Source organism: Formica exsecta, unplaced genomic scaffold, assembly GCF_003651465.1.
Source record: "Formica exsecta isolate Colony F162 unplaced genomic scaffold, ASM365146v1 scaffold352, whole genome shotgun sequence".
NCBI lineage: Eukaryota > Metazoa > Arthropoda > Insecta > Hymenoptera > Formicidae > Formica > Formica exsecta.
The window spans coordinates 598,434-611,779 of NW_021850773.1; the positions used below are offsets into that span (position 1 = coordinate 598,434).

Here is a 13,346-nt window from a genome sequence, read left to right on the forward strand (position 1 = left end):
TTATATACATATGATATTATACAAAAACTACTTGACTGATTTACTTTCATGGAATATATAAATGTATATGTATTAAATTTCCTATAGTAGATTCGATCCACACATGATAAAATCTCATTTCTACGTAATACAAAATAAACTTTCCCATATTGGATTTTATGCCTGTAAATTCTTTCCTTTTTTAAGAAAATATTAATATAATGATATATCAACACTTAATGATTAAAAGGAAAAAATACAATTTTCAAAATACAAGTATACGATACTTATTCTCTTTTTAAAAAATGCATAAACATACACTGCTTTTCTCGCTTCTCGCATAAATATTATACAAATATGTGTATCATACCTTTTGCATCTCTCTGTAGAAATGAAATAAATTTAATTAATTAATTATATAAAAAGAGCTAATACATATCCAAAAAGAGAAGAGACGGATTTAAAATCCAAATAGTTTTGGAGATCTGCAAATGAAAATTATAATAATTGTTTGTATAAATGATATTTTTTCTGCTTAAAATAAGTTACTAATAATTACACTATAAATGCATATATCATATACCGCATTACAGAAAAATAAAGAGGGAGAGAGAAAACGATCTTGACAATTCTTAGTAGCTGCCAAGAAAAAATAGAAGTTTAAGTAGGTATTTTAATTCAAATTCCGGGATCAAAACACATCATCATAAAGACAGAAAAAGATATAGTAAAATTTAGTAATATATATATATTCTTTCTAAACTTAATATAAGTTTTAATATTAAGAAATGTAACGTAACAAATAAATAATTCTATATGAAAAAAAAATAAAGCTAATTCGATCTTTAAAAAATGTTTCCAAAATAATATCTTTATTTATATAATTTTTTTTACATATTACGCAATATGTTTTAAGATGCTTGATCTCGCAATTTAAAATGCACAAATAATAGAACAGCCATATTAATAAAAAATTATACATCGATACACCATAAGTGCACATAATTTATATGCACACGTGCATTGCCTTTCCATTGCAGCAGGTATATTTCAAGCACAGGATATTCTACATGCATGCGTCTCGCAAGGGTACGGTTAGGGTATTAGATGACGATTATCCGAGTATTCCTTTCGGTTTTAAGGTTTCTGGCTAGGATCTCTTCGTGTTCAGGCGACTCGCAGCTGCCAGACCACAAGACTGATACCGCTATTTCCGCTATTGCCAAAGCGCAGCCCTTCGTAAAATGTCGAAAGGCGCACGTGCACGCGAAAAGAAACCGCAAAGTAAAAGTATAAAACTACATGTATTAACTTCTGTATGGGAGAAACATTGATCGATTTTATATAGGATGTTCTGGAAATCATTCTATCCAAACTGTAGAAACCATATAATGACAAGAAGAACAACTCTTTTACAATATTATAACACTAATTATTTTGGGATAAATAATTAAAATTTCTAAGATTCTAGCCAATGTAAAGATATTTAATCTGAAAAAAAAAGAAATAAGAAATTTAAACACACAGCTGGAATAAATAAAGGCTCATGCGAAAAGAAATCCTACACATTGTATAGCGAGTTACAAAATTTCGACTTATTTTATCAAATTTATTGCGACGTTATTACATTCTCGAAGCAAATAAAAAAATACACCAGCAACAATTCGACACAACAGGTGAATACCGCGGGCGTTTTTGGCGACCGGTTTGTATAGAAACTCCTTACTAATAGATTGCAAACAACGGAACTATTCTCGCAAGTCAATCCAATTGAACAGACTCAAAAGCGAACAGCGACGGACAAACACGGGCGATCGGTTATCGAAGCGATTAAACGTGTATATCGCCGTGTCTGTCCGCCTATATCCCGGCTGCGTGCAAATATGCGCGGGCAAACTCGGAAGCCGCGCTTCCAACAAGGAAACACCAACCACGTCGACGTGGCGAGCGTCCGTATGCACAACCGACGCCGTCGTGCTCTCGTGGGAAATGCCGTCAATTATATTTGCGGCATGACGAGAGCGGCCACGGACAAGCGCGCAAGGTACGCCCTGAGTTCTCGAACGAGCGGGGAACGGTGGATCCCCGCTGTCGTCCTTCTCTTGCCGAATCTCTCTGTGTGTTTGCGCTGGCACTCTAATTAATTATCCGCCGCGTCTCCGATAATGTAACACCGCGCGAGGCGCGTTCCCGCTCTACGAATATCCGAGATTACGACCGTTCCGACTCTAGCAGAAAATTTTACAGCAGAATATTTTACACGCGTACCTGTAACTTTCAAAACGAACGGCTGTTTTAAGAGAAATTTTCCGCGATTCTACATTTGCGATTGACGAAAATTTTGCGTTTTAGGAAACAATATCAACATTAGTATCCCGAAATTAAAATATTTAAGAAATTTATCGAAAAATGTAACGCTAATTAATTCGAAATATTAATATACAGACTTGTTCATTATTATTAAATAAAAGTTTCACAAGTTAGATTTTTTTTATTAGAATCTGTGTAAAGTCAATGGCTGTTCGAGCAAAAAAAAATTTGCTGGATTCTAACTAAGAAAGATATTTAATATCGAGAAATAATAACAAATTTTAATTATAAGAAAATAATAGGCAATTAAATTCTAAAAATATAGATAAGTAATAAAAAATTGTTTTCAGACTAATTCACAGTAGATTTAGTCTTATAATTTCATTTTAGTTTCACCGATATGTTTAATCAAGTGAAAATTTACACGTACGAAAGACAAGTAATAATTTCGACCTCAAAATAATAATCTTTCAATAAGATAAATTTATTTAATTGATAGCATAATAAAATCATGTATGTATTAATTGAAATAATACAAGGAGCTATATTGAAGTAAGATATTATCATCGAAACAGCAGAATCTAAAAGGAAGAAAATTTATTCGATACTTCTCGCTGTTTTAACTTTTCAACGACACACGGCACGTGCAAACGCAACGCATGAAAGTTATATGTTGACGCTCATCCACCGGATGGACAAATACTCGTCGAGCACCACTCGGTAACGCGGGGAGCTAATAAAAGGAGTCGCGCTGTTCCATTATCAAAGCTTTCTAAGGGTTCGCAGCTAACCGCTTGTCTGTAAATGGGCGCGCGACCCTGCCAAGCTCTTTTATTACACTGATACCCACAGATGATCAAAGATGAACAATCCGACTTCATGCATGTAATAAAGCTTATAGCAATAGCTCGCATGCAAAATTATGCAATAGAGCATTCCTTTCCCCATCCTTCTCATATTTACAAAATGCAATTGTCAAAACCACATCATTGAATAACTAATCAATGAAATAATTAAGGCAATGACGTTTATTTTTCTATGAATAATGACAATGAAATACTATAATATTTTTCCGAGAATCAGAAAACGATATTATTTAAATAGCTTTTAAATAGCTTACTATATATAATTTATTTACGTAATCGACCAGGTTGTTGTTAACTAAACTGGCTTCAAGACTGCGAGGACTACTAACGATACGTACTTGACAGTTTACTCGAGTATAGCTAAAGAACTATATGGGGCATAGATCTGAAGTATGCACTCGGTAATGTAGAAGGCTAATAGAAGAAGTCACGCAGTGCTATTGTTAGTGGACAATGCTGCAGATGGTTAAAATGATTCTCATCTCCCTATGCTCGCTGTTGAATGCGAGTGCGCGAAGTCACTTAATGCGTTTTTGTACGCGTTATATTTCAGTGTGAATTATCAATTGATAGAAAATCAAAGTGTTTTACAAAAACTACGCAAAAAGCGTAGATCACATATAATATTTAATTATGTACTCAACAACGATCTCAGAAAATGAATATCTTAAGAAATAAAGTATCCCATATATCCATTATCGGTAAGATATAGAATTGAAATAATACATAATATTTCCAAATATTCTACAAAATGCGCGACAATTTTTAGTAAAATTGAAAAATTCTAATTAACTTCAATTGCCTATATTTTCTTAGATAAACATGACTTTCTTAGCAGCAGCATTTTTGGAATATAAGCGTTATTTTAATTCTTATTATATTAAAATAATATAATAATTATGGAAAATGCAACAAAAATGAATAAATATATTATTTGACACAAATGTAAAATATAAAATGTTTTAGCAATTATTAAAATATTAAATATTAATTCGCGAACTATGATCGGCACATAATTGCTGCATTTTACCGTGAAACTATTAAAATGATAGAAGTTAGATTTAAATCTACAAATTTTAGAAATATGATTTAAAAAATATTAGAATATAATTTTCGTAGAAAGAAAAAAAAAACGGATATGTATATGTGTATTTCGAGGATATAAAGAAAATAAAAAAAGGCATATGTATCGAGAGATATATAGATATATATTAGTAGATATATTTGTCGTGCAAGAAAATTTAATTAGGATAAAACTCTCTTTATTGCATATATAAAATATATTATTATTCTAAAAAATATAAACAAACGCGAATATTGTCGTCACTGAAATTCATCAGTCGTGTCGTCTTATATATTTCCATTCTTTTGAACCATTGTACACACAATAACATATTATACATATGCGATTTCTGTACAACATTGAAGAACGCTTTTTACAATCAGACTGATAGTCAAATAAAATGCATGACGTATAAATTAGCATTTTACAGAGCATAGTGTTATACGAGATAACACGATAAAAAATTCATAGAATATTGAAAGAGATTTTTTTTTAATCTCAATTCTGTTGACACATATTCGTATGTATGAATATATTTATTTAGTTTTTTTATATTATATTTGCATATTAAGCTATAATATAGCAATTGTGTTACACAGAAATACAAAATGATAAAATTCAGTTTAACATGTCACTAAAATTTCTTTACGTACATCTTTTATAGGAGATCATGATCACATTTAAAATTCTGATATCTAAAATTTTACTACAATCCAATTACTTACAGTGAATCATAACTTTAATGGCACCACCAGCTCCAGTTCTACTAGTCTCGAACGCTTGCTTGGTGTCCTCTATTTTATAATTGTGAGTGATCAATGGTTTTACATTTACCTTGCCAGATGCGACAAGTTCCAATGCGTCGTTATAGCTACAAACCGGAAAAAATCATCATAAGAAGTTTTATTGCATAAAATATTAAACTAAAATATTAAAATATAGATTCATCTGAATGTATCTCTACAGAATAAATTAATTATAATTCAAAAAAGAAAAAAAAATATATATATTTACTCTTAATTATTATTTTCTCAAAAAGGCAGCTATTTCTTATAATAATTAATTTTATTTGGGGCAATTTTCTATGAATTTAATTGAATGCAAAATCTCTAAATGTTATTATATTTAATATGTAATCCGTTGTTATTAACTAATTGAAACTTACTCATTTGCATATCGAAAGACACCTCTGATGTCAACTTCTCTGACCAAGGCATTTATTAATGGAATTTGTACCTCTGGAGCAGTAAGTCCTACTAATACCACGACTCCACCAGATTTCGTTGCCTGATAATACAATATAAATACAATTTATAATATTAAATATGTATATATTGTATATATTAAGTATGTAATATATAGAGGTATATTACACAGAGAGCGATATATATATTTCAAAACTTACGAGAATCGCCAAACGAATCGAAGCTTGTGCACCGGATGCATCTATTGTTCTATTAGGTGCATCACCAAAAATTGCATGAATGTCAGCCACTATGTCCTTTTCTGATCTATCTTTTTGCAACAGATATGTATTGTCGGCACCAAGTTTCTTCGCCATCGTCAGTCTACTTTCTATAATATCTATAAATATAAATCGCGCCTATATTTACATCTCATTTACAACTTTTACAGACTTACACTCAGAATTCATCAAAAGAAGACTTGTATGTTACTTGTAAAATGTATTATATTATCTACACAAAAGATAAGGAAATATAATGTATTAGAAAAAAAGATATTATTTTGAAAAGATGCCACTCTACACTTTTTAATGTACACTACGTACAATTCAAATAGAAAAATAGCTACTACATGATAAACGACACATTGTGAATATGTGATCTCAACAATGCGTGTTTTTATCTGTTCCCCAGATAGTATCTGTCATCTTAAGTGCAACCTCAACGACTTATCTCGATTGCAACACAGTTGCACAATCTCCATATTTCAAATACAATATGAATGTCTCTCTCTCTCTCTCTCTCTCTCTCTCTCTCTCTCTCTCTCTCTGTTTCTAGACGGATTTAAAATCCAAATATAGTTTTGGAGATCTGCAAATGAAAATTATAATAATTGTTTGTATAAATGATATTTTTTCTGCTTAAAATAAGTTACTAATAATTACACTATAAATACATATATCATATACCGCATTACAGAAAAATAAAGAGGGAGAGAGAAAACGATCTTGACAATTCTTAGTAGCTGCCAAGAAAAAATAGAAGTTTAAGTAGGTATTTTAATTCAAATTCCGGGATCAAAACACATCATCATAAAGACAGAAAAAGATATAGTAAAATTTAGTAATATATATATATTCTTTCTAAACTTAATATAAGTTTTAATATTAAGAAATGTAACGTAACAAATAAATAATTCTATATGAAAAAAAAATAAAGCTAATTCGATCTTTAAAAAATGTTTCCAAAATAATATCTTTATTTATATAATTTTTTTTACATATTACGCAATATGTTTTAAGATGCTTGATCTCGCAATATATTTGCCAATCCATTATCTCATGCTTCTCTCAATTGTTTGCAAGGACTATTTAAATAAAAGTAGTATGTACATATTGAACAAAGAATAAAATAAAGAATTATTTAAACTTTCTAACTTAAATATTTCTCTCTTCCGTCTAAGACTATCTTTTAAGCACATACCTGTGATAACTACTTTAGTTGCGCCCATGGCTTTGGCTACTAATAATGTCACCAAGCCAATCGGACCAGCTCCAAGGATTAATACTTTAGATTCGATGCTGATCCCGCCACGTTTGCAAGCATGTACTCCCACTGATAACGGCTCTAAAAGCGCTCCTTCCTCTAAACTCACGTGATCAGGCAATCTGTTACGTAATTAATTTTTGTTAATTTGCAAAATTAGTTTTTTTTATTAAATATTATGTATATTATATTGAAGAAAGTTATCTAAGTACTGTTCGCGTGTTTGCATACTATTTAGTTTTATAACATAAACTTATGTGAACGAAATATATAATTAGCTAAGCTCACTTGAAGCAGAAATCAGCCGCGTGTTTGTAAAAACGTCTCAAGCTGCCATGCACGGGCGGAGTCGCGCAAAACACCATATCCTTGCATAGATTATAACGTCCCTCCTTGCAAAAGTTGCATATCCTACAGGGTACGCCGGGTTCAATGGCAACGCGATCGCCAATCTACAAGAAATGAAAAATGTGCATAAGAAAAATAAGAGTATATTTAATATGAAAATAACATAAGCACACGTGAATTCTTCGATAATAGTGCAATCAATATAGCAAAAACATAAGTATTAAATATGTACATATATGTATAACATAAATGATATACATACCTTCAAATTCTTGACATCTTTTCCAAGTTTGGTAACAGTACCAGAAGATTCATGACCAATGATCATAGGTTTCTTCACGATGAAATCGCCGATCCTTCCATTAACGAGATAGTGAACATCCGATCCACAGATTCCTACGCATGCCATTTCCAAAAGCACCTCTGCAAAAAAAATAATATGTTTCTTATCTTGCTAATGATCCATTTTTTATTATCCCTATCCATATAATATTAGTCATATTTTCGATTGTTATATTAGATCAATTTTTCAAATTTTATCATAGTGAAGAGATCTTTTTTACATTATTTTTTTATTATTACTATAATATTTCTCTAAATTAAAATTAAAATTGTTTCCCAATCTATTAAAATTAAAATGTATAAAAAACAACATTCGCGCTTTTTTTATCAATTCTCTAGTATCACGATGCATTAAATTCTTATTCTAAATCGATGTTTTATGTAGTTCTTTTCTCATTGTTCATAATTTTACAGTGACTTTTTTTATTTATCTAAAAACAAATATTTGAAAATTAAGATAAAGTATCTTTTCAACTAATTAAGTTCTAGATATACATGCAAAAATCGAACGGTAGTAGAAACTTTAAGTAGCAATTAATTCTCTTATCATATCTAGAACAGTTGCATATTACTTCTAGCGTCATCGCGCATGTTAATAGCACTCAATATAAATTGATTCATATCAAGATGTTATGCAACGCTCGAATAAAGTGCTCTTCTTTCGCATATTAAACGAATAAAAATAGACTTTCATATGGGCGCAAAATTTCCTTTCAAAAAAATAATTTTGCTAACAAAAAAAAATCTCTCTCTCTCTCTCTGTTTCTCCCTCTCTTTTGCTTGATATAATTATATAACTTGATAAAGCATTTATCATTTGCGAAAGGATTGCGATATATGTACATTACATCAAAAATTGCATTATCGCTACCAACATAATTTTATAAAAGAAACTATAACATAATTATCACCTCCAGTGATAATTATGTTATAGTTTCTTTTATAAAATTGTTTAATAAAAAGAGAATGTTTTTTAAGAACATGGTGTGCTTTATTTCACTATTGTGGCATTTTATTTCACTTTTACTATAAAAAATTAATGATTAGGCATATATATACATATATATATATCCGTTGAATTTATTATTACCATTTGTAAAAGTAATATCATTAATGTTAATTACATTCCTTAGCTATACATTTTCTTATCATTAATATTGTATATTAATAGAATTTTTTGGCAATATTTTATTCTATCATGATATGATGAAAAAAAGATATCGATAATAAATAGAAAAATGATATTTCTTACCATTGTCTCCTGGTTCTTCGATACTCGTATTCTCCTGGAAGAAAAAAAAAATTATCTTTAAAATTTATCTTTAATAAGATTAATATTTAGCCCACATTAGAGATGATCTAATCGCAAGAAACATATTTATATAATGATATAGAAAGATTACATTTACAGTGAAAAAATATGTATCATCAACTCTAATCTTCAAGAATTAGTTTAAAGTTTCTATAATTTTTTCTTTCTTTTTTTTTTTGTTAAAGGTGGCAAACATTATCTTAATACGGTAAAGAGATTAGTGTTTAATGCGAATGCTCGAATTATGCAAATTTAAAGGTCAATCTATTACATAATAAGTGCAATCAAGCGGCTGCAATCAGCCACTTTTTAACAGTACTTTGGTCTCTTTACTTAAAAGTCAACATGTAATCGCAATGATGATAACTGAAACATTAAAAAATCCAGATGCTCTCGCGATAATATCAATAAAACCATTCATGGTCTTATTCATTATCTTATATTCGTATATATCGTGTTATGAAAATATAAATAAAATTATCTGTTTCTGTTTCTTGAGAAAAACAAATATAATTATTTACGCAATGTTACGTTATCTTTATCTAAAAAATTAGCAAATTCAAAAAAATTGATAGAATATTTTGTAAAAGTATAAATCCTGTATTTTTTATATTCGAGGATTTCCTCCCTCTCCCCTCCCTAAAAACATGTAACTAATTATCTTCTACATATATATTAATATATAAAAAATAGTTTTATATTTTACAATATGTCTTGAGCAATATTAACACACATAAATAACATTAATTTATAAACTAAAATTAACGTAGATAGATAGAGCTATCAGGATCAAATAAACAATTGTAATATCGATCGGAATAGTTTGACTTAATGGTTCAAAGGGCAAATGTTCAAAATTGGACTACATATAAAATTGAATATTAGCTTTAACAATATTTTGGTAATTATTATTATAAAGCTTAGCTGATGCTGTGATACTTTATCAAAACAAACACGTTACATCATTCTCACTTTTTATAGAAAGTTTAAAGATTTGATCTTTTTAGCTATATTATGTTATACTTTCTGTATTCAAAATAAAGTAAACATATATATTCGTGCATTGCAAGAAAAAAGAAAAGGATCGTAAGAAAATGTAAAAAAGATAAAAAAAGAATTCTATAAATTGTTTTTAGATCGTATAAACGCGAATAAATACTACAAAAATCGCAAATTTAATAGGATAATATTTCAATATAAAAATTGTATATTATCATATTATAATATTGCATCTACATTACAAAAATTATAATTATGCGTCGACTAATTATATGAAGTGAAAATAGTTATCAATTTTCCAAGCTATTGATAAAAAAAAAACAATATATCAATAACATTTTGACGTTTTACGCTATTTTTTTCCTCGTCCTTGAATAGTTATAATAAAACATTAGGTCAACGAAAGTTTAAAGCTTGATCGAAATGATCATAAGAATGATGCTGAGCAGGCGCAGTTGTGCAAGCTCATCATCTGCTTGTGTATCAAATACTAACCAGCCGCAAATCATTGATGCCATATAATATAGCAGTGAGATTGTCCTGAGCCATTGTTTGAGGATTTGATAAAAAAGAACACTGTAACGAGATGCGATCCGCCTTTCGTTTAAGAGATTCACGCTTCCGAATATTTTGATACGCACAGCACGAACGGAACGAAGAGACTCGGTGTTCAGGAGAAAACTCGCTGCTATATATACACGCGTCGCAGTTGTATGTATATGTGCTTTACACTATCACCGCAGTCTTATTATCGCTCGCTAAGTCGTTGTCTCCACCATCACCACCTCCTCGGGCGCGAACTTTTATCGGATGTTCCGATTTGTTCATATTTTGCAATTACACCATCGGCCGTTGCGTCGCGGACACACGCTGTTTTGTTGGAACTAGTAAATCGATCCGCGCACTGTATATTGTAATCTCGCTTTTCCTTCCTGCTATCAATGAACGTTCAACCTTCCTCTCTATGTCATGTGCAACGTTATGTTGTAAAGTAACGTGATATAAACCATGAGATATAAAACACAAGTTATGAATTATATTTTCACTTATACACTTAAAATTGAATTGTTGCCTCTTAGAGCATGACAAATATTTGAATTTTTTTTGAAAATTTTAGAAATCTTATAAATATATATATTTTATCTTCATCTAGCGCATATGACTCATATATATCTAGAAAGAATACATTTCTTAAAACTATGCCAATTGGTTCAATGTTTTAAAACTAGGGATTTCATTAGATTCTGATTGGAAGAGAATAGAAAAGGAATAAAAAAATCTAGCTAAGTGTAGCATGTGTCCTACAAATGTCATACATTAGAGAAATAGTGTAATGTAAGATGTAGAATCTTGAGAATTTTACTTTTGGATCCAAGAATGACAAGTTTTTATTTAATAAACGGAAAAAATCTGGATTTCTGAAATTTCTATATTTAATTTAACTCGAGCTATCCAATCTTAGCATATATTTGAAGATGCAAAAAGTCTCATTTATATTCATATTGGCAATATTGTATTCAAGGTGGAACTGTTCATTAATAATGTATAGATCTTATGTACATTTAATTTCCAAGTCAGATTTATACGTAGCATTTAATAGTACACGAATCATAATATCATTTTGTATGTGTTTTGATAGTACATATTCTGTAATTACATATACTAGTCATGTCATAAGAATATTATTAAATTGTATACAATTGAAGTAAATAATGGATTGGATATGCCTGAGAGAACTACTTTTCATACAAAATTATTGTCTTCTTACAAATGAAATATACGAGAAGAAATATTCAATACTAATATAAACACTTCTATGAGTTATCTCAAATATGTCTTACTATCTTATCTGCACAACTTGGTTTTTATAAAACTCGCGAAAAACAAGTACGGTAACGTCAGAAATCGTGCTTGTGTTGTTATTATGCAATTTATAATCACAACATGTAGCACATATAAAGATAACATGGGTATAAATAATGGAAATATAACATGCGAAGAAATCATTTATATTCGCGAACGTATATTTATATCAAATTATTAACAAAATGGTATCTTTTTAATTAGAGTTGTTTTTATGTTATATGCATAGTAAACAACTTACAATGACTAGTGCTTCATTCCAAACCCCAAATTCCTGTTAAACTGTCTTTAATTGTAGCCCTATTTTCCCTTCGTGTCCTCGTAACTACGCTCGCTTCTCCTTTAACAAGTGTCCTCTTTGATTGACTCCTCTTCTCGCGATTGTCGAGCGCGAGTTTTACCTTTCTTTTTATTACTTCTGGTGCGATTGTAGCAGCTGTCGAGACACTCCGTATACTTTGTATATCATCATAATCATTATCATAAGCTACTTCGTCTTCCGCATTTGATGATAAATCATATAATGCATGTTTACTATGTTCTTTATCAATCACTATATTTTCTGTAGCTATATCTTCATTATTCTGTTTGAACTTATTTTCTGAATCATTTTGTTTTTTGGAAGATATTGTAGATATTTCCTCAAAACGTTCATTATTATTTATCGCTACATTATGTGTGAGAACAGCAGATTCTTCTTTTTTAGAGATTTCAGGTTCAAGTTGTAAATTATTTATTTGATCTTCTAGATCTTTAACGTTATTAATGCAATCCTCATATGTTTCTGTCTCACTGTCTTCTTCATTTTCAACATCTATTGTTATGTTTAGTTCTTTTAAGAGATCTTTCTGCATCTGTTTCATTAAACCACTAGCATTCACTTCAGCATCTATGCAATCTTCACGTCTGAAAGAAACCATAATGTAATTTATTAAATTAATAAAAGATGTAATAACTAAGAATAATAGAAATAAAGAATATACATTCTTTTGCTACTTACGATATATCTTGGAAAGTTGGGTACAGTTCACTCTCATATCCAAAACGTCTTTTAAAAAACTCACGAATACAATTCACATCTCTTTGAAAATATTCTTCTGCATTCTCGTGTTCCGTAGAAACCATCTGTGGGAAATCAATAATAATTGGCTTGCCATCATCTTTGATCATTATATTAAATTCGTTGAAGTCTCCATGTATAACACCATGATTCGCCAGCCTAACAATCAAATCCATGAGTTCATCGTACAATGCTTCCACATTGTTCACTTCATGTACATTACACCTGTAAACAAAACAAGCTGTAATCAAAGCAGTATATAAAACTACACAGTATCCAGAGAGTTATTGACAAACGTACAGAGGTCCACCTTCAACCAGCTCCATTATAACGCAATGTCTGTTAAAATCAATTGGCTTTGGCACAGGGAAACCTCTATCCAAGAGCACTTTCATATAGGCAAATTCTCTAGCTGCTGAAAGTCTTGATAGATACAACCAAGATACGGAATGCCTGTGCTGATGATAGTCCCTCT

The 13,346-nt window shown here is 30.1% G+C and overlaps 2 protein-coding genes across 2 annotated transcripts in view; both read right to left on the bottom strand.

Moving 5' to 3' along the window:
• Positions 1–4,395: 4,395 nt before the first annotated feature.
• Positions 4,396–10,989, bottom strand: LOC115238641 (sorbitol dehydrogenase-like). Its single transcript, XM_029812631.1, has 8 exons — positions 10,444–10,989; positions 8,890–8,923; positions 7,558–7,718; positions 7,236–7,399; positions 6,885–7,069; positions 5,624–5,802; positions 5,384–5,505; positions 4,396–5,089 (listed from the first exon to the last, which is right to left on the bottom strand). Exons 1-8 carry the CDS (start codon positions 10,495–10,497, stop codon positions 4,936–4,938), a joined length of 1,053 nt encoding a protein of 350 aa, XP_029668491.1. The 5' UTR covers positions 10,498–10,989; the 3' UTR covers positions 4,396–4,935.
• A 505-nt stretch (positions 10,990–11,494) lies between these two features.
• The window catches only part of LOC115238637 (serine/threonine-protein kinase RIO2), a 2,770-nt gene continuing 918 nt past the window's right edge, over positions 11,495–13,346 (bottom strand). Inside the window, exons 3-5 of the mRNA XM_029812626.1 lie at positions 13,172–13,346; positions 12,812–13,096; positions 11,495–12,717 (exon numbers count right to left, since the gene is read on the bottom strand). The exon at positions 13,172–13,346 is cut by the window's right edge and continues 225 nt beyond it. Of these exons, the coding sequence (XP_029668486.1) occupies positions 12,066–12,717; positions 12,812–13,096; positions 13,172–13,346 (1,112 nt within the window). The 3' untranslated portion in view covers positions 11,495–12,065. The remainder of the gene's footprint in view (positions 12,718–12,811; positions 13,097–13,171) is intronic.

Bases quoted from the DNA above. Each gene is read 5' to 3' on its own strand.
- LOC115238641 (XM_029812631.1), bottom strand. From the start codon at position 10,497: ATGGCTCAGGACAATCTCACTGCTATATTATATGGCATCAATGATTTG. The intron at 8,924-10,443 runs GTTAGTATTTGA...TTTTTCTTCCAG, and splicing joins GCATCAATGATTTGCGGCTG to GAGAATACGAGTATCGAAGA. The intron at 5,803-6,884 runs GTATGTGCTTAA...TTATATTTATAG, and splicing joins AACTAAAGTAGTTATCACAG to ATATTATAGAAAGTAGACTG.